General features: G+C 53.1%; 5 protein-coding genes and 1 non-coding gene across 14 annotated transcripts; 1 reads left to right on the top strand and 5 right to left on the bottom strand.

Moving 5' to 3' along the window:
- Window positions 1-163: 163 nt before the first annotated feature.
- On the bottom strand, window positions 164-6,806 carry ccnf (cyclin F). The gene is made up of 17 exons (XM_077733770.1): window positions 6,531-6,806; window positions 5,663-5,814; window positions 5,471-5,577; window positions 5,312-5,379; window positions 4,843-5,039; window positions 4,554-4,607; window positions 4,324-4,428; window positions 4,171-4,248; window positions 3,925-4,082; window positions 3,684-3,848; window positions 3,492-3,615; window positions 3,142-3,322; window positions 2,949-3,036; window positions 2,310-2,409; window positions 2,105-2,238; window positions 1,856-2,016; window positions 164-1,745 (listed from the first exon to the last, which is right to left on the bottom strand). Exons 1-17 carry the CDS (start codon window positions 6,541-6,543, stop codon window positions 1,387-1,389), a joined length of 2,244 nt encoding a protein of 747 aa, XP_077589896.1. The 5' UTR covers window positions 6,544-6,806; the 3' UTR covers window positions 164-1,386.
- Window positions 6,807-7,859: 1,053 nt separating this feature from the next.
- LOC144208115 (uncharacterized) lies at window positions 7,860-9,321 on the bottom strand. Its single transcript, XM_077733783.1, has one exon. The coding sequence runs from the start codon at window positions 9,068-9,070 to the stop codon at window positions 8,549-8,551; it is 522 nt and encodes a 173-aa protein (XP_077589909.1). The 5' UTR covers window positions 9,071-9,321; the 3' UTR covers window positions 7,860-8,548.
- Window positions 9,322-10,489: 1,168 nt separating this feature from the next.
- tedc2 (tubulin epsilon and delta complex 2) lies at window positions 10,490-14,912 on the bottom strand. 7 transcript variants are annotated; one of them, XM_077733774.1, is made up of 10 exons: window positions 13,665-14,912; window positions 13,396-13,519; window positions 13,001-13,044; window positions 12,508-12,859; window positions 12,353-12,391; window positions 12,010-12,287; window positions 11,559-11,654; window positions 11,268-11,464; window positions 10,993-11,184; window positions 10,490-10,902 (listed from the first exon to the last, which is right to left on the bottom strand). In XM_077733774.1, exons 2-9 carry the CDS (start codon window positions 13,497-13,499, stop codon window positions 11,041-11,043), a joined length of 1,254 nt encoding a protein of 417 aa, XP_077589900.1. In that variant the 5' UTR covers window positions 13,500-13,519; window positions 13,665-14,912; the 3' UTR covers window positions 10,490-10,902; window positions 10,993-11,040. The 7 variants fall into 7 exon arrangements, with proteins under 7 accessions (XP_077589900.1, XP_077589904.1, XP_077589899.1 ...); XM_077733778.1 differs by lacking the exon at window positions 13,665-14,912 and having other exon boundaries at window positions 12,010-12,145; window positions 12,209-12,287; window positions 13,396-13,644; XM_077733773.1 differs by lacking the exon at window positions 13,665-14,912 and having other exon boundaries at window positions 13,396-13,644.
- Window positions 13,208-13,281, bottom strand: trnat-agu (transfer RNA threonine (anticodon AGU)). Its single transcript has one exon. It is a non-coding gene; the product is annotated as a tRNA-Thr (tRNA).
- hmox2b (heme oxygenase 2b) lies at window positions 13,696-17,069 on the top strand. Of its 3 annotated transcripts, none has more exons than XM_077733780.1 (7): window positions 13,696-13,896; window positions 14,346-14,449; window positions 14,612-14,713; window positions 14,779-14,896; window positions 14,950-15,441; window positions 15,535-15,685; window positions 15,812-17,069. In XM_077733780.1, exons 3-7 carry the CDS (start codon window positions 14,643-14,645, stop codon window positions 15,937-15,939), a joined length of 960 nt encoding a protein of 319 aa, XP_077589906.1. In that variant the 5' UTR covers window positions 13,696-13,896; window positions 14,346-14,449; window positions 14,612-14,642; the 3' UTR covers window positions 15,940-17,069. The 3 variants fall into 3 exon arrangements, with proteins under 3 accessions (XP_077589906.1, XP_077589907.1, XP_077589908.1); XM_077733781.1 differs by having other exon boundaries at window positions 14,275-14,449; XM_077733782.1 differs by lacking the exon at window positions 13,696-13,896 and adding an exon at window positions 13,903-14,150 and having other exon boundaries at window positions 14,275-14,449.
- A 167-nt stretch (window positions 17,070-17,236) lies between these two features.
- On the bottom strand, window positions 17,237-19,956 carry dnaja3a (DnaJ heat shock protein family (Hsp40) member A3a). The gene is made up of 11 exons (XM_077733772.1): window positions 19,700-19,956; window positions 19,363-19,487; window positions 19,194-19,277; window positions 18,910-19,122; window positions 18,639-18,791; window positions 18,391-18,538; window positions 18,239-18,303; window positions 17,907-18,035; window positions 17,714-17,829; window positions 17,550-17,647; window positions 17,237-17,457 (listed from the first exon to the last, which is right to left on the bottom strand). Exons 1-11 carry the CDS (start codon window positions 19,941-19,943, stop codon window positions 17,435-17,437), a joined length of 1,398 nt encoding a protein of 465 aa, XP_077589898.1. The 5' UTR covers window positions 19,944-19,956; the 3' UTR covers window positions 17,237-17,434.
- Between the last annotated feature and the right edge of the window lie 80 nt (window positions 19,957-20,036).

The raw sequence follows: 20,036 nt of genomic DNA, 5'->3' as shown, positions 1-20,036 counted from the left end.
GCTGGAAGCCCGGTCACGTGACCACTTGGTGACGTTTCACAGCAGGACGTACGTTAGCTGGAACAAGATTCAATGTCGATCACCGCCGACGTCACCATCTTAAAGTATTAGTTTTAGATCAAGTCCAAGTCACAAATCATGAACATTGATAAGTTTATTTGAACACAAACAAACAAAAAGGCATACAGGTGTACTGTATGGTAGAAAAAAAATGCCTCCTAGTGTGAAATGACCAACTTTGCACATTTTCAAGTAGCATCGAGTGACATTTGTTCAACTTTAATACACAAGAACATGTGTGTAAATATATCCAAGAAAAACACCACAGGCAAGAACCATTTCAACTAGTGACAGATTTCAAATGTGAAAGTCCATTCTGTCTGCCAGCATTTTCTGACAACAAGGCTAAATGTTCAATCTGCAAACCAGATGATGATCAAATGTAAGAGTTTGAAAGCTAACGCGTCATGACTCACCCATGGAATAACGGTGAAACATAAATAACATTTCAATTCATCTCTTTAGTTAGTGCGCTTCTACGATGATTCAAGTGCACACACACAATTCACAGTTATTTCTTCTTTTTACAAACAGAAAATGGTAACAGAGTACTTTTGGCACGGCACGCGGCGCACTTACTTCTTCAGTGGTTGGGCATATACGAGATGCGCTCGTTGTAGCGCCAGTGCATTTGAAGGTAACGGACAAAACCTAGAAAAATAATACCAGATGGGCTTTAGACAGAGCCCACAACACACCAGTCAGGTTATCGGATTCAGACAAAATGGTCCTGAGGAAAGCTGCCGCTGCTGGTGGCTCAAGAAAACAAACCTGCTTTATGTAAACGGGGAGAAATAAATCAGTCCAAAATGTACTGTGACAATCAGCACTTAAAAGGCAAGGCACAGCTGGTTGGTACCATTCTTGGGTTTTACTTTGAGCCCCCTCCCAATATTTACTGCTCTTTCAATAGCTAAATACATCCGTTTGAAATGTGTAAATATTGATGATCGTGTCAATAAGTGTTTAATTGGTTTTCCCTTTTGACCAATAATCCATCATTTCATTGTGAACGGTCCACAAAGGCAAATCCTTTTTATCCCCGGCCTGACGGACTTGGGTCCAAACTGGGATGCTTTGGCTTTTGGCCACGGACTAAAAGAGCCTTTCTACACCATGACGCACCACTGACAAAAGGGGCCGGGTCCACCCACTTGTGTCACGTGAACGCAAAAAGCGCAGTCTGAGCTCCTATTCCAAGTGAGAGCGGTCAAAGCCAAAACATTTTCTGTCCCTCCAGAAACATCAAGCCTTCACTTTTCCCCAGCCAGCCGTGTGGGTGGTCGTGTGCTTTACCTTGGCCTTTAGGAAGGATACGGACATCACCTACAGAAGGCCGGCGGGCGACGGGCCTCCCGTCCCCGGCTCGCCCACGCCGTGCGCCGCAGAGTTCTTTCGCTTGACCTGCTTGGCGGCGTGGCCGAGTGTCCTGTGCACGGTGAGCAGAAGGCAGATATCCGTCGAGGGCAGATGGCGCCCGTCCGCGCAAGTCAGAGCGGGGAGAGCGCACGAGACTCCGGAGGACGAGGAGGAACTGGCGCTCTCCGCCGACGAGTATCCCGGACCGTGGACGCCCCGCTTTCCGGGACGCGGGACCCGCGGTTCCCCCTCGGGACGGGTCGGGGCGTCTTGCTCTCCGGGCGAGTCCGTCACGCCGGCGTCCGACGGGACGGATATGGTGGAATCTGTCAGGGAGGCGAGCGCGTGCAATGTGTCACTGGATTTTCTTTCATCCAGCGATGCAAGAGGTTTTGAAGCAATTTAGGATTTGGACTCAAATCCCCATCTTTCTCACCCTCGTCCTCGTCACGATTGGCCTCGTAGCCAGAAGAGATGGAATCCAGCCTCCAGTCCCGGATTTCCAACAGCAGCATGCCCTCCTCCTGATTGGACAGCTCGGCGGTGGGAGTGGTCACCCGGCCGCCCCCGTCCACCCGTGGGGCGTCGTCGCGCCTCCTTGGGACAAGATGGGAAGCTTTGGTTAAGCGGCGGGATCCAACGCCGTCCCCTTAGTGCTGACGTCCTTTTTTCCCCCCCAGATGACCTTTTACTGGTGCCGGCGGGCGAGGCGAGGAAGACGTGGATCTCCGAGGGTTGGGCGGTGGGGCTGGGGGGCTCGGCCTGAGGTTCCACTTCGGGGATCTCCAGGATGTGACACAGCTCCTTGTAATCCATGGCCTGGGAAAGTAGGGACTTTCAAGCCTTTACGGATAAAGCAGCCAGGGGGGGGAAAAAAAAAAAACAGCCACCTTCTCCGTGCTGATGCTCTGATAGACGTCATCTTCGAAACGCTGCTTGACGCCGGTCAGAGACACGTGGCGGTAATCGATGGGCGTGTCTTGGCCGAAACTGAAAAACAAGTTGGAGAAAAACAATTAACTGTGAGATGAGCGTTTAGCCACCTCTACGTGGTTCTTCTCTTTGGGCCATATCACATCAATAAACAGCGAGTTCATCGGTCAAGCCTGGTTGAGAGCGCTGACCGACCAATCAATGTCATTACTTTGATACGCCAGCCGCAATCAATGGCCGCCAACGAGTTATCAAGAGGGTGGAATCCACACGTGTTGGCTCCCCCGCCAACCCCATTTGAATAAACCCGACACGATTAGCGAAGGGCGCATTTAACCTGGTGCAGTACATGAGCCATTTGAAAAGTAGCTCCAAATAGCCACATTCACTGGAAAGGTGCCATTAAAAGGCAAAGTGCCTTTCAATGAGAGTCAAAATCACCCACAGATACGGTTTCCCAGGCAACGACAGAAATTATAGGGTGTGGTGAATCCAGCGCGCACTCCCATGAATAGGAAGCAAATATCAAAGGGGATCAAGATTGGTGAAAAAGAAAAAAAACACGGGCGGAATGGCGTGAGCTCGGGGCGGCTTACCACTTGATGTGAAGTAGCACGACAAGCTGGCAAAGATCTCGCTTGGAGAAGCCCGTGTAGTCCGCCAGGTGGCCGGGCCATACGGGAGCTGGAGGGAGGGCAAGGACAAAGCGTGGAAAAAGGTGCCGGGAAACGCTACGGCTGAGCCTGGGCTAACCGTGTTGGGAGGTGCCAGGCGACTTGAGATTGTTACCGTAGTGATGCATGGCTCTGGTGAGCAGCAGGACGGCGCACGCCAGCTTGGCGGGGGGCGGCACGGCCAGCGCCGAGTACAGCAGGGACAGCTCGCAGATGTAGCCAAAGAGGTGAACGCTCCGACCCTCCAGGGGCACCAGGGACAGCAGCACCTCGCCGTAGTCCAGCAGGGTCGGGGTCTGGGATTGGAGACAAGGAAGGAAGGAAGGAAGGAAGCTTTTTGTGCCGTCCTCATACTCGTTTGGAAACTTATTTCTTCTTTTTAGTACATGAGGAGAATTGACAAATAAAAGGGTATTTTGTTTTTCCTTTGGGATGACTGATTGGCCCCCAAAGTAGGGCACTCACCCTGATTTTTCCCTGAAGCACAGACACCACCTCCCCCATCATCCGCACCAGGTCCTCGTACTTGTAAGTGTTGTCCGTCAGCCACACGGCTTCTCTTATGGTCAAAATATCCTTACTGATGTAGCTACAAAGGAGACGAGACCATTTCAATTTGCGCGACTTTAAAGAGCAAAAATAACAACTTTTTCTCACCGCGTGCAAACCACCATGCAGGCGATCCCCAACAGCTGGAGACAAACTTTGGGGACGGAGCGCAGCGCCAGGTAGCGGTTCACGCAGCCCACCGTCACGTGCAGCGCCAGGCTGGAGAAGTCCTTCATGGTGGTCACCTCCACCAGCCAGTCCACCAGAATGTATCTGCAGGGCAGAGCACGCCGAGGTGAGGGATGGCCCGACGTGAAAGGGGAACCCAGCCGCGGGGCGCCACAAATACCTCATGGTGTCCTTCATGCCCCGCCGCAGGATGTGTCCGTGGGTTCCGCCGCGCTCCGCCTGCCGGGAACCGCTGAAAAATTGCGCCACCAGACCGGCGCAGGCTTTGGGGTCCAGACCCAGCGGGTTGCCGGCGGTGCAAACTTTGGCCAGAGACAGCTGCGGAGACACGGGCCGGTTGTCCGGGGATGCTTTAATGCGGGCGCTACAAGCCGCGCGAAGCCAGTGACGTGCAGTGGACACACACCTGCGCCTCCCAGGACCCCCTGGCGGCGTAGTCTCTCAGGGTTCGAACACACTGGAGGTACCTGCCCGGATCTGACATCTGGGGGAAGACCCCAAAAAAAATCCAAATCAGACAAAAGGACACGAATACATTGAGTGAAAATGCTCCACTCACGGCAGTTTTGCGGGAGTGCTCCCATAAGAGGTAGGAGCTCTGCAAACAGCCGCAACGCGAAGCCTCTTCCAACATGGATATGGCTTCCTGGTGTTTGTCCTCCCCCTACGGATGGACAGAGTCAGCATTTTCATCACGGATACTGATCTCATCACAGTGACTTTGTCATGCAATTGGAGGGCCAATAGAAAGGAGGGAAAAGCGGATAAGCTGGGGGGCCTTTTACTCACTTCAAATAGCTGTAATACTCTGGCCAAGCAGTGCAACAAGGGAGCTTTCTTCTCCTGTGGAAAGAAATATGGTCAAATCTAAACAAAAAAGCTCCAAATAGACTCACAGGACACTTGACCGGATTAAAAATGGATGCCGAGTGAGCAAAGTCACCCGCAATAACTTGATTATAGTGGGGATTTTTTTTTTTTTGCAAAGCAAAGTCATAAAAATTCATAATGTACGGACTGGCTTCCCATTTTGCCCCAAGGAAAAGGACAGAAAGCGAGGACACCCGGCAAAGCCCACCTTGTCCCGCCGGCACTCGGCCCTGAGGTGGTCGAAGACCACCGCCTTGCAGCAGCTGCCGTTGGGCGACCACGGCGGACGGATGAAGAGCCAGGCGAAGGGGTCGGCGGAGGGCGAGCGCAGGCCCTCGGCCAGTCCCAGGAAGCGCGAGGCGTTGCGACCGCACACGTCCGCTTGGGCCTCCTCGCTCAGCGGCGCTGTTTGGGGAGAGAACGGGACGCCATCTTAGTCGCTTTAAGCGCAATGCACATTTCCGCAGAATATTCTCCGCCGTCTTTTGTCGACATTCCGTCCGTGATTGATGTGGCCCATCTTTTGATGGCCCCAACGCATACTAGAATTAAAAGGCTAATTTCACTACAGAACTTGGCCGGAAGGCCAGCTTTGTATGTAAAAAAAAAAAGTAAATAAATGGACCAGATACCCAACAGGAATGAGTGGCAAGAAGAGAAAACCCAATTTGACTCACGTCCTTCGTTGTACAAATAAGCAATCCCTAACTTGACGGCCGCTTCGAAATTCCCTTTTTCTGCAGCTCTGTCAAAGAAATGTCTCATGTGAGGAAGGAAAACACACACACGTGGAGGCACGGAAATGTCAACTCATTTGGACTGCCGTCCTTCTTTACCTTTCAAACAACCATAAATTATTCGGGGACGGCCAAGTGTCTCTGAAGCTGGCCCGGGCCCAAACAGTGGCGTGGTTGTCAACAATGTCACGTAGCTGCGAATGGACCTGCGGCAAAGAGAGAGACAGAGAGAGAGAGAGATTGGTCGGTTGGCCGGCAACGGGGAACGCCAGACGCCGATTGAGCACTCACGGCCCTGACGGACAGCAGGTCCTCGGCGGACAGACAACGAAGCACGCAGAGGAGAACCTCCTGGGGCAGACTCAGCAAGGTGACGGCGGACGTGCAAGAGCGGACCCTCTTCCGGACCGGAACGGAGTAGCATTTTGGGCAACGGCAGTGGACTGCGCACACAAACGGGAATTAGTGCCATTAAACTTTGGTGAACAACACAGCAATGCATATTCATATCCTGTTGATCCCAACAGGTTATCTGCCAAGTATCCATATCTCAGATGTCACTTTTAGAAATGTATAATGACCGTCATTTCAGCGAGGGCTCAATATCAGCTAATGTGTTTCAATGGGGTTTTTTTTGGGGGGGGGGGGGGGGGGGGTTGACTTTTTGTATTTCGGTGGTAAGAGGGCAGCTTCTTTTCGCATTTTATAGCCATTTTCTGCCCCCTAACCCACAGTCACATTCATGTTGGACAACACATTTGAAAACTGTCTTTTCAATCAATAAGCAGTTTTATTTTCACCTTTAAACCCATTTAAAAATGTATATTACAGAGCGTCGAATGAGTTGAGCTCAACAAGTCAAACCAAGTGAGCGCCCAAATTTCCCTCCCGTGGCTGTCCTTCATTATTTTAATATGAGACTTAAGTTTGACGCACTCGACGCATAGTTTGACACTACAGCGCATACGTCCAGTGGAGACAGATGTTTTAATTAAATACGGCGGTCGAACGTGCGATAATATTTGCAATTTAGCTTGCCAGGTCGAGCTAGCAGTTGCTAACTCTGTTATAGAAGTCGTCTTCTAGTTGAAATGTACCCAAGTAATACATGACACAGTTAACAACCCATATTTGATATTTTAAGGGGGAAATGACTTACCATCGGTTTTCATTGCAAAAGTACTCAATGTCGAGTATCTTGAATCTTCCCACCGGCTACACGACAGCTATCAGGCAGCGATTCGTTGCTCGCGACGACGTCAAATAAGAGAAAATATTTGAACACACACACACCCCGAAAGAGTATTTTTGGTGAAATTGTAGTTCCGAGTCCAAGTTAGAGCAACACAAACAAGTTGTGTTTGAAATTGTTGGCCAAATTCAAATCCCAGCGTGAGTCCTCCCTAATTAGTCAGGCCCCAAAAGTCTCTGAAGCACCGCCTGCGTGGAGAGTTTAAACACGGCATCTTCCCCGATTGGCTGTGTCAAGAGCGCCCGGGGTTGGCTAACGCTCTTAAAGTCACTCCTATTGGTCGGATTTGTATAAACTGCAAAACACCACGACGCGACTGGATAGCGTCATTACAATTCGAAGTACGCGCTCGCCGGGGAGGAAATGCTATTGGTTGATCTGACTTGGGGGAACGCCTACTGATAAACAAGCTGGTTCGGTAGGATTGTGCGACTGCGCGAATAGAGTACGATTTAAAGGTACAGCATTTAAAGCGATACACACACACACACACACACGCGCGCACACCATTGGCTATCTGTGGTCAAACGGCCTTAACTAAAATGTTTCTTTTAAACTTTACCAAGTAGGCGAGGGAGCAAGACGAGAACTAAAATGACGAGAACTCAATTTGTCCAATTAATACACAAAAACCTCTCTACTTTAGTAGAAAAACAACCCCAGAGTGTTTTGATCAAGGGATATCCCTCACGTTAACGTGTGTGTAATGCAGAAGAACAATGGGGTCATCTGCAAGTGATAATGGAATGGTCGGCGTGTTGGACATGTCATTGTTGTCGTCGCGTATTGTTATCAAATTGTCTTGTAAACTCAGCGAGGGGTGACCTGAGGTGGGCAGAGGCTGTGACATTCTCCATGTGGTGGAGACCAGTTTCCATGGAAACTCCACCCCAGTGCATTGGAGAAAACACAAAGTGACCAGTAAAAGGCTCATTGGATGGAAATGGGAGTCATTTGCTGCATTTAGCCACAGCCTAGAAAAATTGCGCCCACTCTAATTGATTTATGGACAAGTCAATAGCCTTCTTTTCCTGCCTGCTAAGAATGGTTCACAACATCAACATGCATTAGTGTTACATTACTACTACAAGAGAATCATCAAAACAAAGTTCAAAGCACAGGTCGAGAAGTTTACTCGGAGTAGTTGACTTAGAGTTTGAATTCAAAACAGGGAGAGGGGCAGAATTAAGACTTGAAAAAATCAAATGACAGAAAATGAGGATAAAGAGGCAAGCGTGTGTTTAACAGAACATTTAATTGCACCACTGTCAAAGAGGCACACGCATCAGCAAAGTCTGCGAGTAAAGCACATCTGGACCGACAGCAGAAGCGGGAAACTTTGGGGTTGCCAAAGTACAATAAAAAAATTGTAAAAAGGACAAAAATGACAATGTTCCCCCACCCAAACATAGAGCACAGAGGTAGACTTTTCCTCCATTTTGAAAGGAAGAAAAACATCGACTCTTTGTCTATGGGCCGATGAGACCGGACGGTCGTAGTTTGTTTTTAGCTTGCCTGTCAAGTATACGCGTCAAGTAAAAGATGCCTTTTTTTTTCTATAACATTTGAACCTGCGAGGATATTCAGCATGAGCAGGGCCAAACGGCCGGCCGGGGGTGACCATCCCGGTTAGCTGAGACGGACGGCGTGTTCCATTCTCCCATTGCGTCAGAAAAGCCAGAGCTCGACCCCGACACATTGCTGCGGTGTCACGGGACACGGGAGTGACGGCGTCCGCTGACGCCGGCGGATCGGGTTGCCCCGCTCGCACCCCGGCAGAGAGTCTCCCAACAGGTCTGGACCCAACCAATCCGTCCGTCATCCCCCGGGCCGGACCGGTGGAGCCCATCCGCCGCCTTTTGGGGTCACCTGGCCGACCCGGGTGGCCGGAGTTTCTCCGAATCCGCCCGGCCCTTCCCGGCACCTCACGGCGTACAGCCCTCGGCGGCGCCCTCCTTCTCCTTTCTCCTCTTGCGGCGGCCGCTCCGGCAGGCGGCGGCCGTCAGCAAGAGCGTGAGCCCCGAGGCCAGCAGGACCAGAGAGGCCACCTTGGTCTGGGGCAAGTCCTGGTAGGCGTAGGTCACCGCCGTGCCCGCCGCGCCGATGACCAGGGAGATGATCCCGAAGGGAAAGATGCAACGGTACCAAGACTTCTCCATGCCCCCGGTGGCCTGGGACAGACGTTCCAAGGAGGAGAGCGCCTCCGGGGGCCCCACGCCACGGCCCATCCCCCGGACGGGATCCGCGAAAGGAAAGCCCTCGGCGGGGCGGAGCGCCCACGGCTGGACGGAATCCCAAGCGGAGCGGGACAAGCTTTCCCGGCACGTCGCCTCTAAAAGCCCACTCCGAGGCGGCACGTCGCGCGCTGAGATCCGACGCCGTGGCCGGCGGCATATAAAGCGGCCGGGGGAGGAGGAGCGGATCCGGGGGAGTCGGCGCGCCCCCATTGGACCTTCTCGCCGATGACGTCAGACGGGAGAGGACGGGGGAAGATGAAGAGTGGGAAGGGGAGACTTCCCGGCTCCTCTCTTCTCTTCCACGGATACCCCCGGATTGCGCTCTTTTCCACGTTGCGGAGCGGGATGTGCCGCAAAGGCCGGCCCTCCTTTGTGCCACACGTGGGAAACCCGGCGGCCCCCTGGGGGGGCTGCAATAACAAAGGTGTGTCCACCGTGGCTGGTAAAGCCAAGAGCGGCGGGGGGGGGGGGGGGGGGGGTGCACGTGGACGTCTACCCGGGCCTTCTCGTACTAAGCGTGAAAGCGCCACGGGGCGTGACGGGGGGGAAAATTGAAACCAGCCAGTGGAGCCCACGCACGATGGCCCCCGCTGGCGTCCCACCCACTCAAGCAAACGCTCGTCACGCCGCGTCTTGCTCCATAAAAACCCACAAAAAGCTTTTGAACGTAAAAAGACGGCAGAAAACGGGGGCAAAGCCCACATTAAATCCAGATGGGAGATCAAAAGCAACCTCAGAGGGCCTCTGGTACGTGCACCTAGTCTGGACAAGTGTCCAGACTAGGTGAAAATGCTTGGCAAAAGGATCAAGTGTGCCAGGTCTTAATGACAGCAAAACAAAATGTTGTCTGTCTGGTGGTGATGAGATAAAAGCTTCTGGAAGGCCCACAACGGGAGATCAGTGGAGAGCTCATATTCTCATATGTATGCAAATGGCGTCTTCTTCTGTCGTCTTGGCTTCCCGCGGGATACCACGCGCTCCTTCTCCTCCACGGCCAGGGGAACGCCGCTAACCAAAGCCCGGCCCCAAGCGGGCCGGCAGATGGTCGTCGTGACTAAGCGGCCGACGGCGTTACTCTCGAGGAGAAAGGCGACGCCAAACAGAGGCAAACGGGCTTTCTGGGAGAAAAGCAAGGTTTGGAGCGCAAGCCAGGATTCCCAAGGGAGCTTTTCCCTTTCCGTGGCTTTCTTTTAAGTCGTCAAACCCAGACAAAAAAGCGACTAGCAGTCCAGAAAAGAGACTTTTCTTTATGGGCTGGCTCCTCGGGCCAGCTATGTGGACTTGCCTTCTTGAGCATTTTTAGGGATTCAAAAGTCATTTTTTTCCCCAGTTCCTCGGGGGCAAATGTTGGCGTTTCCCGAGGCCGGCATATGGCCGCCCCGCCCGCGGTCATCTCCGCGGGCCCCAAACACCCACGTCCGGCTGGCCGAACCGGGAGGGAGCCACCTGTCGCCTCGTCTGTCCGGGACCGACCCGACCAGACTCGACCCGACGGCCACCCGGGCCGGAAGGCGCCGGCCCCTCGACGTACACCCTTCCTTGGCCTCCCATTGGGTGACAAAATGAGTTTTTCCATAGCAGATGGTGAATTGCTTTTGGCAAGAGTATTTTGCAATTTGTCCGGGGTACTCCATTAATGACTTTTATTTTGCAAAGGCATGAATATAAAACGTAACGATTGATGACTGTCCACCGGCTAATTGGAGACGAGTGGAGCACGCCGGTTGAGGTTTAAAGCCCAGTTAAAGCTCTCTTGCATTAGAAATGGACGGCTTTTCCCGGATACTTGGTTTGTTCCCGGTTTTTAGGGATCCATTCCAAAAAAAATGGCTGCCTAGAAATGCTGCCATGCCACTTGGGTGTTTTTTCCACTTCTTTGGATGATGAGATTCACAGCGACTGGCGCCTTCTCCTGCGAAAAATCCGGCACATGTTTGCACCGTCCGTGCTGGTGGGAGTGTCAATGCTGGCTAATTTGTGCGCCGTTCCTTCCTTGCCCGACTGACATTTCAGATGACACGTCATGGCCTCACCGTCCCCTCCTGTGTGTTGTTCGTGGGATACGTGGCATGGGAAACGGGCGGACGGACCATTGGGCAAAAAGCCAAGGCGATTGAACGATGTTTGTTTACCGAGAGTTTGTTTTTTCCCCAGACGCACCTGTCGGCCATTATGGGACCTCAGTCGGAATCCGAGTCCAGGACCACGGCGGGGAAGCGGCGACCTCCTTCGCCCAGCAAGGAGTACAAGTCTCGCAGCACGCCGGCCTCGGCGGCGGGAGGCAGGCCGGAGGATAGCGCGGGGGCCAAAGCGTCCACCAGGGCCTGACGGACGCCGGAGCACAGTCAGAGGAAGCGCCGGCGTCAGTCGGGGCTTCCCAACACTGGAACAATTTGAAGGGACTGACCTGCTGGAGGTCCGTCTCCTGCTGCAGGAGAGCCACCCTCATCCTGACGCCCTCCATCCGTCGCAGCTCGTCCTCCGACGTGTAGGCCACGCTCACGGGCAAGCCGAGGGCCGCGCCGTCGTCGGCCGGGGACGGGCGCGCTTCCCGGGCGTCAAGGGGGACTCCTTCCGGTCGCCGTCCGTCCCACGCTTCCCACTCTGGTGGGAAAATACGGCGCCAATTACGGGACCAGTCCAATGAATCTGTGAGACTCCCCCAAATCATTTCCGCTCCAATTCCGTCTCAATCTACCTTGTTTTGCTTTCTCTAGCGTGGCCCGCAATTCCGTGGCCATCTTTTGCAGGGTCTGGAGCGTTGGGCGGGAATAGCCGTCTTCTTCTGGCCACTCTGCAGTCATTCAAAAAAAAATAATTGAGAGGCCGGAATCCAATTCAAAATGGACGTTGGTCAGCCATAGTAGAAATAAAAAGGCCTGATGGGAATTGAAAAGACATGCACGCTCTCGCCAGTCAAGGTTAATTAAAAACAAGCCTCGTTTCTGGCCAGACCAAAGTCGGTACGCTCACGGCATCGTAAATATCCAACGTGAGGCCGGCTGTTCGTTACGTCGTCAATCAAATCAAACAATGAGACGTTTTGGAAAGCGCGAGGAGGACAATGCTCATCTTTAGGGCCTATTTGATCCGGGAAGCCGACATTTTGCGTCGGGAAAGCCAGGCGAGCGGCCGACAGATGCACTCACCCGCTTGTCCCGGGCTGGGCCGACCCGGCGAGTCCACGGTCCGGCACCGGCGCTCCAGTCGGTCCACCCGGCGAGTCAGGTCGGCGAGCAGCGCCGCGCTCCTCTCGGGGCTGCCGCCGGGCCAGTCTTCGGGAAACTGCCGACGGCACCCAGACGTATTTACCCGGAGTCGTTGGCCGGGGCGTGGTGGCAAACGTACCGCGGCTCTCATTCGCTCCACGAAGGCGCTCCTCCCGGGCGCCGCTTTCCTCTGAGAGCTGCTGACTCTGTCCCACATTCTGTCCAAAGAGAAAGTCAGTTGGGATCCACGTACGGCGTTTGGGCCCACCCGTCGCGCTCCAACCTGCCAGGGATCCGAGCGGGGGGCGGCGGGCTCCGCCTTCTAAAAAAGACCTCTACCGTGGTCAATGCCGGCCCACGAGTCGGGACGCTCAGGTGCCCGTGGCGAGGATAAGCAGTACTTTGGGAAAAAATGAATGAAAATAGGACAGTCCGTACCTCGTGGCCGCCTCTCCTTCTTGAGATGCCACGCTTTGGGCCTGGCGTTGCGTCCCCGCCACTGCCGTGGCTTTTCCACTGGTGGGCGGCCGTCGTCGAGCCGACGCGTCCGCGTCGGTGCCCTTCTTTAACCTCCCGCCGGCGAGGCGGGGCGCCGAGGACCTGGAGATACCGAGCTTTTTGGGCGCTTTGGGGTCAGCGCCAGGCGACCCCTTTCCCCGGGCCGCTTTGGCCACGGCATCCGGGTTCCTCGGGGTCTCTCGGCCAGTCCGGACTTGCAGGGCCTTTTCTAACGCTTGCTCCAGCAGTTGGATTTCTAGCCTTTCCGCTGGGGGGGATGAAGTGGGCAAGTCTGAACAAACACACGTCAATATTTTTAGCAGGTGTCCGGGGAGAGATGAGGCTCACGCGCCGCCACCGCCGCCATGTTCTCAATTGACTGACTTGTATGAAATGATTGCTCAAATGATACTTGAACTAATGGCGACTTTACCAGTTGCAGCATTGTCCGTGGCTTTTGGTTCATCTGGAGCTGTCCTGTGGGCAAAAGAAACAGCTTCTATCTACAATTCCAGAAGGCCAACAAATACAATCAATAAGATTCAAACTACAATGACTGTAAGATATTCACTCCAGATTGTGCTTTGCTCAAATTGCACCCTAAAAGGTCCGTAGTTCATTCTTGAAGACGACATGAAAAAGGCACTGCTGGGATTCGAACCCAGGATCTCCTGTTTACTAGACAGGCGCTTTAACCAACTAAGCCACAGCGCCAGGTGGCAGCACTCACGCTTTCGGCTGAGTTCAACAGTCGACAGCTTATGTCCACTTTTTCCAAACATGTGAAGATGAAAGATGACTGGCAATCAGCTCACATGGCGTACTTACAAACTTTGTTGTAAATCTCTGTAGAAGTGAATGCGGCCATTCACCTTCGCCTGCTCTTCTTTGGACAACTTGATGGCTGCCTCCACCGCACTCAGCACTGACATGTTTCTTTAACCGGCGTTAGCTTCAAAGTGACAGTTAAAGCAGCATGAGTGCATTAGAAGAGTCCAAATGTGTCATGGTTACTTATATTTGATGTGAAACGAGTCTGGAATCGACCTCGAGGTTTCTCTCACGTAGTTATGACGAAGACGGAAGTGAAAGCTCACCCAAAAGTTAAAAAGACGGTGGTGTGATTGACATTCTTTACATGGCTCGTGGCCAAGAGTTGAGCCTGTTTCACAAAATAGAAATACATGTTTTCATCCCAGAAAAAAAAAACATTTTAACTTTGTTTCCTCTACGTATCTACGGCATTGGGGGAGGAGTTTGACTTGCGCTGTGGGCGCCTGGCCTGCCGTCGCACAGTCGAGCGACGCGTAGTGGCCGCAGTGAGTGAAGGTCAGTATAGTGCGTTACGCCGATCGTCTACCGTTGTGCCGTTTAAATCGCAATTTGACAAGTCAGCAAAAACAACGTCCTGTGCGCTTCTTGTTGTAAATTGATCGAGCGACTCCCGATGGAACTTTGTTTCCTCGGTGCTCGCTAGGGATTAGCCGCCGTGCCGCTAGCCAGCCAAGTTAGCTGTTATTGTTTTCCCAAATGACGTTTCATCGCGAGGATTTTCTGATAAACAGACAACAATTCGCAGGCGTGTAAGCTACGGCTTTTCGAAGCCTCTTTGGAACAATAACTGACGCGATTGCAGCTCTGACACATGGAGCCGGCGTGAAATGACACAGGGCCTTTTGTTGTTGTTGTTTTTTGTGTGTGCGCCAGTATCATCGAGCGTGTCATTGACCTGACTGACTTGCTCGTATCAATTTGCACTTTCTTTTCGTGGCAACCAGCGTCGATCCCTTGTTTTCAACACAATCCGTTGACACATCTTGACTGCAAGCTCGGCGACATCGACAACATCAGTCGGGCGATAAAAGCCTCCCCGGGCTCTTTGGTAAATAGGAATTTAATGATTTAATTGCTTGCCATCTGGGTTAAGGTCGGAGGCTATGATTTTCTGCGTCTTCATGACCAATAAATAGACATGTAATTTATGGTCAAACAAGTCCAAACGTGACCCCTTTTTCAACGTGACATTGTCACATATCCGGTAAAGATTTCTTAGGCCGAGTTCCCAAGCAGACATCATGGCGGCGGCCGCGGAGAGCCTGTCCAACGGAGAAGGACCCGTCCACGAGGAGCAAGGGGACAACCTCAGGTGAGGAGCTCCTTCGCATACATCTCCGCGCCAACGTCACCCTCTTCTACTCCTGGTCCGGGCAGACCCGAGGATCTGTCGGAGATGCTGGCCGCCGGCACCAAAGACGTCCACGAGAAGGCGGAGAACACCCGATTCGTCAAGGACTTCCTGCGGGGACGGATCAGCCGGGAACTGTTCAAGGTGAGGGCGCGACGGCCCGGCGCAAAAACCCGCCGCTGACCTCTGTCGGGCAGCTGGGCGCCGTGGCGCTGTACTACACGTACTGCGCCATGGAGGAGGAAATGGAACGCAACAAGGAGCACCCGCACTTGGCCCCGCTGTACTTCCCGGCCGAGTTGCACCGCCACGAGCCGCTGGCCCGCGACCTGGAGTTCTTCTACGGCGGCGAGTGGGAGGGCCGCATCCGCCGCTCGCCGGCCACCCGCCGCTACGTGGAGCGCATCCGGCAAGTGGGGCGGGAGGAGCCGGCGCTGCTGGTGGCCCACGCCTACACCCGCTACATGGGCGACCTGTCCGGCGGCCAGGTGCTCAAGAAGGTGGTGCAGAGGGCCCTCAAGCTCCCCGCCACGGGGGAGGGCCTGGAGTTCTACCAGTTTGACGGCATCCACAGCGCCAAGGCCTTCAAGCAGCTCTACCGCAGCCGCATGAACCAGCTGGACCTGGACGCCGACACCAAGAAGCGAGTGGTGGAGGAGGCCGTGGAGGCCTTTCGCTTCAACATGGAGGTGAGCCTGCTAAACGGGAGCAAATATCAACCCGTGGACATCCGGTACGGGCGGTAGACGCTCACCGAGTGCATGTGGCGGCTGTCTGCTCAGGTTTTCGAAGAGCTGGAGGAGATTGGCAAAGCCATGGAGGAAGAGGAAGATGAGGAGGAGGAGGGGGAGGAGGACTCCGAGAGCGGAATGCCCGTTCACGGAGACGCCGGCGGCGACGTCAGCAAGTGCCCCTATTATGCTGCCAAAACGGGTACGTGGCGTCTATTTGGTGCTTTTTCGCGGGACCCGTTTCCCCCCCCCCCCCCCCCCCCAAAAAAAGGGGGCCGGCCCATGGGCTGTCTCGAAAAGTCACTGGAAGACTCTCTGTACGTTTCAGCGGCCACGGGCGGGACCACGCAGGCGTGTCAGCTGGCCGCCGCCGTCCTCAGTCACCCCAGCGGGCACTTCCTGGTGGCCACCTGCGTGGCCCTCTTGGCCGGCCTCCTGGCCTGGTACGTCATGTGAGGGGGAGCCAGAGGAGAACCGCCACAAAGCTTCTCAGGAGACCAAAAAAAAAAAAAGTCAAGGGTGGATTTGAAGGAAACATTTTCATTTTTCTACCTCCTTTCTTTGCACCATCCCATCCTTCCCTCCGTCCGTCCGTCTGTCCCGTGACACCATTTGCTCTCACATCCAATTTGTGCGCTTCTAGCTCCTTTTGCCCTTTAACCAATCCAATCCATGAGCTCCCCCATCACATTGGATTTGCTGGGATCAATTTTAATTTGGGGATTAGAACCAAAAACTGCCCGATGGTGTCATTCTAAGCTCATTCTGCTTCTAGTGAAACTGTTTTTGTAAATAGAATTAGTTTTAGCTTTGACTTTAAAACCTAACTTTGTTTTTTAATGACTTGTTTCAAAAAGGCAAATCATCCTATCCAAATATAAATGGAAACAACGGTTTAAAAGTGCTGTAGGCCACATGAAGAAGCTGCTTTGGAAAACATACTATGCACGATGCGTATGTTTATGTACACAGGGTCTCCGTTTTGACTCAGGAAAGAAGACGTGTGTGTGTGAGAATAATGCAATGCTTTTTCCCCCTCTCCCTTCCCTAAAATGTATTCTTGTGTCCTTTTGAAACTGCCTTAACGTGCGGCAACAACAACAACAAAAATCTATCTCCATTTCCATCCATTCATGTATGCAAATGCAGGAGCAGTTTGCCCATTGAACGTGGTTTGGGAAAAAATGCAAGCAAACGAATGCGGTATCCCGTGGCAACGGACAATTCTTTGAATGATTGCTGTGTTTAACACTAACACCAAGGATGTAAAGTGCTTTTGAAAATGGTCCCAATACTGTAATACTACTATGGGAAGGTTGTTTTTCTACAAATGTATTTGAGTACGGCTGAAAGGGAACGGAAAGCAAATCGATTGGTCATGCCGATCCCGCCCGCTTCCTTTGACACGTCGGAATGGCACACGTCGGAATTTGAAGTCTTGACTATTTGGAACATTTGGAACATTTGCCTTCTCCCTCTCGACAACAAGTGAAACGCTTCTAGACGTTAGCATGAATATTGTACTATGACTTTCTGGACAACTTGAACGATACCGTCTATCGTGAAATAAAAAAAACCCAAAAGAATTTTTGCCTTTGCTTCTGTGAACAACATTATCGGCCGCTATTTATCGTGTCATCTCAATGACCTGGGCGGAAAATGATACGTTTTAAAAGATGAATTTCAAGAGTAAAGGTGCCATGCACGGTTTACCAAAAAGACGTTTGGAATGGAAGCACAGGGACGAGCAGAATCTTCTGACAAGGAACCCTTTAATGGAATTTTGTGTATGTATTGGCGCGTGTGTATGCCAACTGCCATGTTCACCTTCTTTGAAAGTCTCTTAGAACGGATGAAAGAAGCGTTTCCGACGGTCGGCGCCGCACCTCCTTTGCCCCGTTTGGACGCGTGCGTGTGGAGAGGGAGGGTAGACGAGTGGGCTCTGGGGCGCTCAGGTCCAGAATGATCTTTTACCTTGAAGAGAAAAAGCACAATCACCTGAAATGGCTAACTGTACTTAGCTCAAGAGTATACAAGTTGCAAGTTCTCCCTCATCTGGCACAAACCTGTGGCGGTGGTGGTGACGCCGTTGACCGTTCCTTCCACGTCCGCCTCGTCCTCGGCGTAACTCGTCAGCAGCGCCCGTTGCCGGTCCGTCAGCGTACTGCGGGACGTTTGCTTTTGACACGGAGGCGAGCAGAGCGATCGCCTCTGATCTTGGCCGTCTTACCTGGGGACTTTGATCTTAATGTGGACGTAATGATCTCCGAAGCCGTAACCGCTGACGCGGGCGATTCCTTTCCCCGCCAGATGAATCCTCTGGTCGGTCTGGACGCCGGCAGGGATCTGACCCGTCACATTCCCGGCGTCAAACGAGCCAGACGAGCCCGGTCAAAAAGAAATAATAATAATAATGGTCTCACAGCAATGTTGAGCGTTTCGTAGAGGCCCGGAGCCCGAGCCGTGCCCCCCAGGATGGCCTGGGCCACGGACACGAAGAGGTCGGAGTGGATGTCGGCGCCATTCCGCCTGAACACCGGACTCTTTTGGACCTGAAACCACAGACGAGTTCCACCCAAATGACATTGAAACACAACAAGTTCAGCTCATTGTTTTGCACTTCCCAGCTTCAACACTAGAGGGAGCAAATCGTTGAAACGATACCCTTTTGATGACGTCAGGAGGGAAAAGCTGATAATGCATTGAAGCCAATACAGTACGTATATCATTTGAGTCATTTCTTTGGCTCGCTTACCCTGAAGGTGATGAAGATTTCCTTCTTTCCGACGGGCATTCGCACAGTCTGTCCGTCTTCCACTCCTGAAGGACGAGAGGCCAAAGGGATGGTTTGATTTCGGACGACACGGCGCCATTGGGAAACGATGCCATTTTAGCGGCGTCACGGACCGGCGGGAACGGGCACCACCACGGTTTTCCTCTGCTTGGTCTGCCCGGCCCCACGGCAGGCGTGGCACGGGTGGGAGACCACCGTCCCCTTGCCGCCGCAGCGTCGACACGTGGAGCGCATGACGAACGGGCCCGTGTTTACCGTCTCCTGCCGTGAGAAAAATACAGAGACGGACGGACGGACGGACGGTTAGGCCGAGGACTCGGGAGCGAGCGGCAAATCTCCAAAAGCTTCTTGCGGACTTTACCATGCCGGATCCGTTGCAGTGGTGGCAGTGCTGGACCTTGGTGCCCGGCTCGTGGCCCTTGCCCTCGCAGCGCTGGCAGGCCGCTTCCGTGTTGACGGACATCTCCTTGTTGACGCCCTTGGCCGCTTGGGTGAAGCTCAATTCCATGATGTACTGCGGAGAGGGAAAAGCAAAGAGCGCCAAGACTTACCAAAGAGGCAATTTTGCTTTTTCTTCTTCATTATGCAGTTGTGTGCGTCATATTTCCGAGTGGCTTGGATACGCCACCGACCTCTTGCGGTTGATCAAAAATGGCATTAAAGTCCCCGAATCCCCGTCCTCCGGAATATTCCCCAAAGATTTTGCGGAAAAGCTCCTCGGGGTTGACGTTGGCGCTTTGGCCGGACCAGTACTGCCGCCCGCCGCCGCCGCCGCCCTGCCCGGCATCGAACCCCGCCGAGCCGTACGTGTCGTACTGCTTTCGCTTGCCTTCGTCGCTGAGGACCTGAAAGAACAAACAATCGTGGAGGCTCAAGTGTTTTTTAAGAAAGAAAAAAAAAGAAACTAGGGACTAACCTCGTAAGCCTCCGCCAGCTGAGCAAATTTCTCCTTGGCGTTCGGGTCGTCTTTATTTGTGTCGGGGTGGTACTTTTTGGCCATCTGGAAGAAAACAAAATGCTCGGTCGGGTTGGGAAAATACGAGGAGTCGAAATGGAAGCGGGCAAGCCAAGTGGCAAAAGCGCACCTGATAGTAGGCCTTCTTGATCTCCTTCTGGTTTGCTGTGCGAGGTACCCCAAGGACCTGGTAGAAGTCCTGCTTACTGTTGCCAGTGGAGCTCGTGTGAAAGGCGCAAAGGGGACCTTTGAAACCTGACGGGTGACAATATATCCTTATCCTCGCGATACTATGTATCCCAACAATGCTTCCATCGTTTCAAAACAACGCTTTACTTTAACTTTACAGCCAAAAATTTGTCATAGCGCGTAAAAGGTGTCATGACATCAATAAAGACATGAGAAATACGGCTAGAGTTCTAGCCCATGCTCATACGCCACCGAGTTAGCATCATGCTAGCGCTTACCCGGCAGTCCTCTCAATGTCAACCCTTTGCCAGCCACGCCACACGCCGAAACCCCTCTGGCACCAGTCCATAGCGACCCGGTTCCGAAGGTGCAAAGTCCCCGGCTGGAACCACGGGCGTGGGGGATAACGACGCCCGCCGCACGGCGCTGGTGGCCGGAGGAAACCACCGCAGTCAGCCAGCGTGAGGAACAGCGAGCAGCCGAAGACGCCATCATTCCTCCACCCTGCCGACTACTGCGCATGATAGGAAGTGGTTTGATTACAAGTAGCGTTTAGAGTGTCATTGTGCCACCTGCTGTTGTTTGATAATATTGCAAAGTTATCAACGGCTCTTT

Source organism: Stigmatopora nigra, chromosome 15 (genome assembly GCF_051989575.1).
Source record: "Stigmatopora nigra isolate UIUO_SnigA chromosome 15, RoL_Snig_1.1, whole genome shotgun sequence".
In the NCBI taxonomy this organism is placed as follows: Eukaryota; Metazoa; Chordata; class Actinopteri; order Syngnathiformes; family Syngnathidae; genus Stigmatopora; species Stigmatopora nigra.
This window is presented reverse-complemented; position numbering and strand designations above follow the sequence as displayed.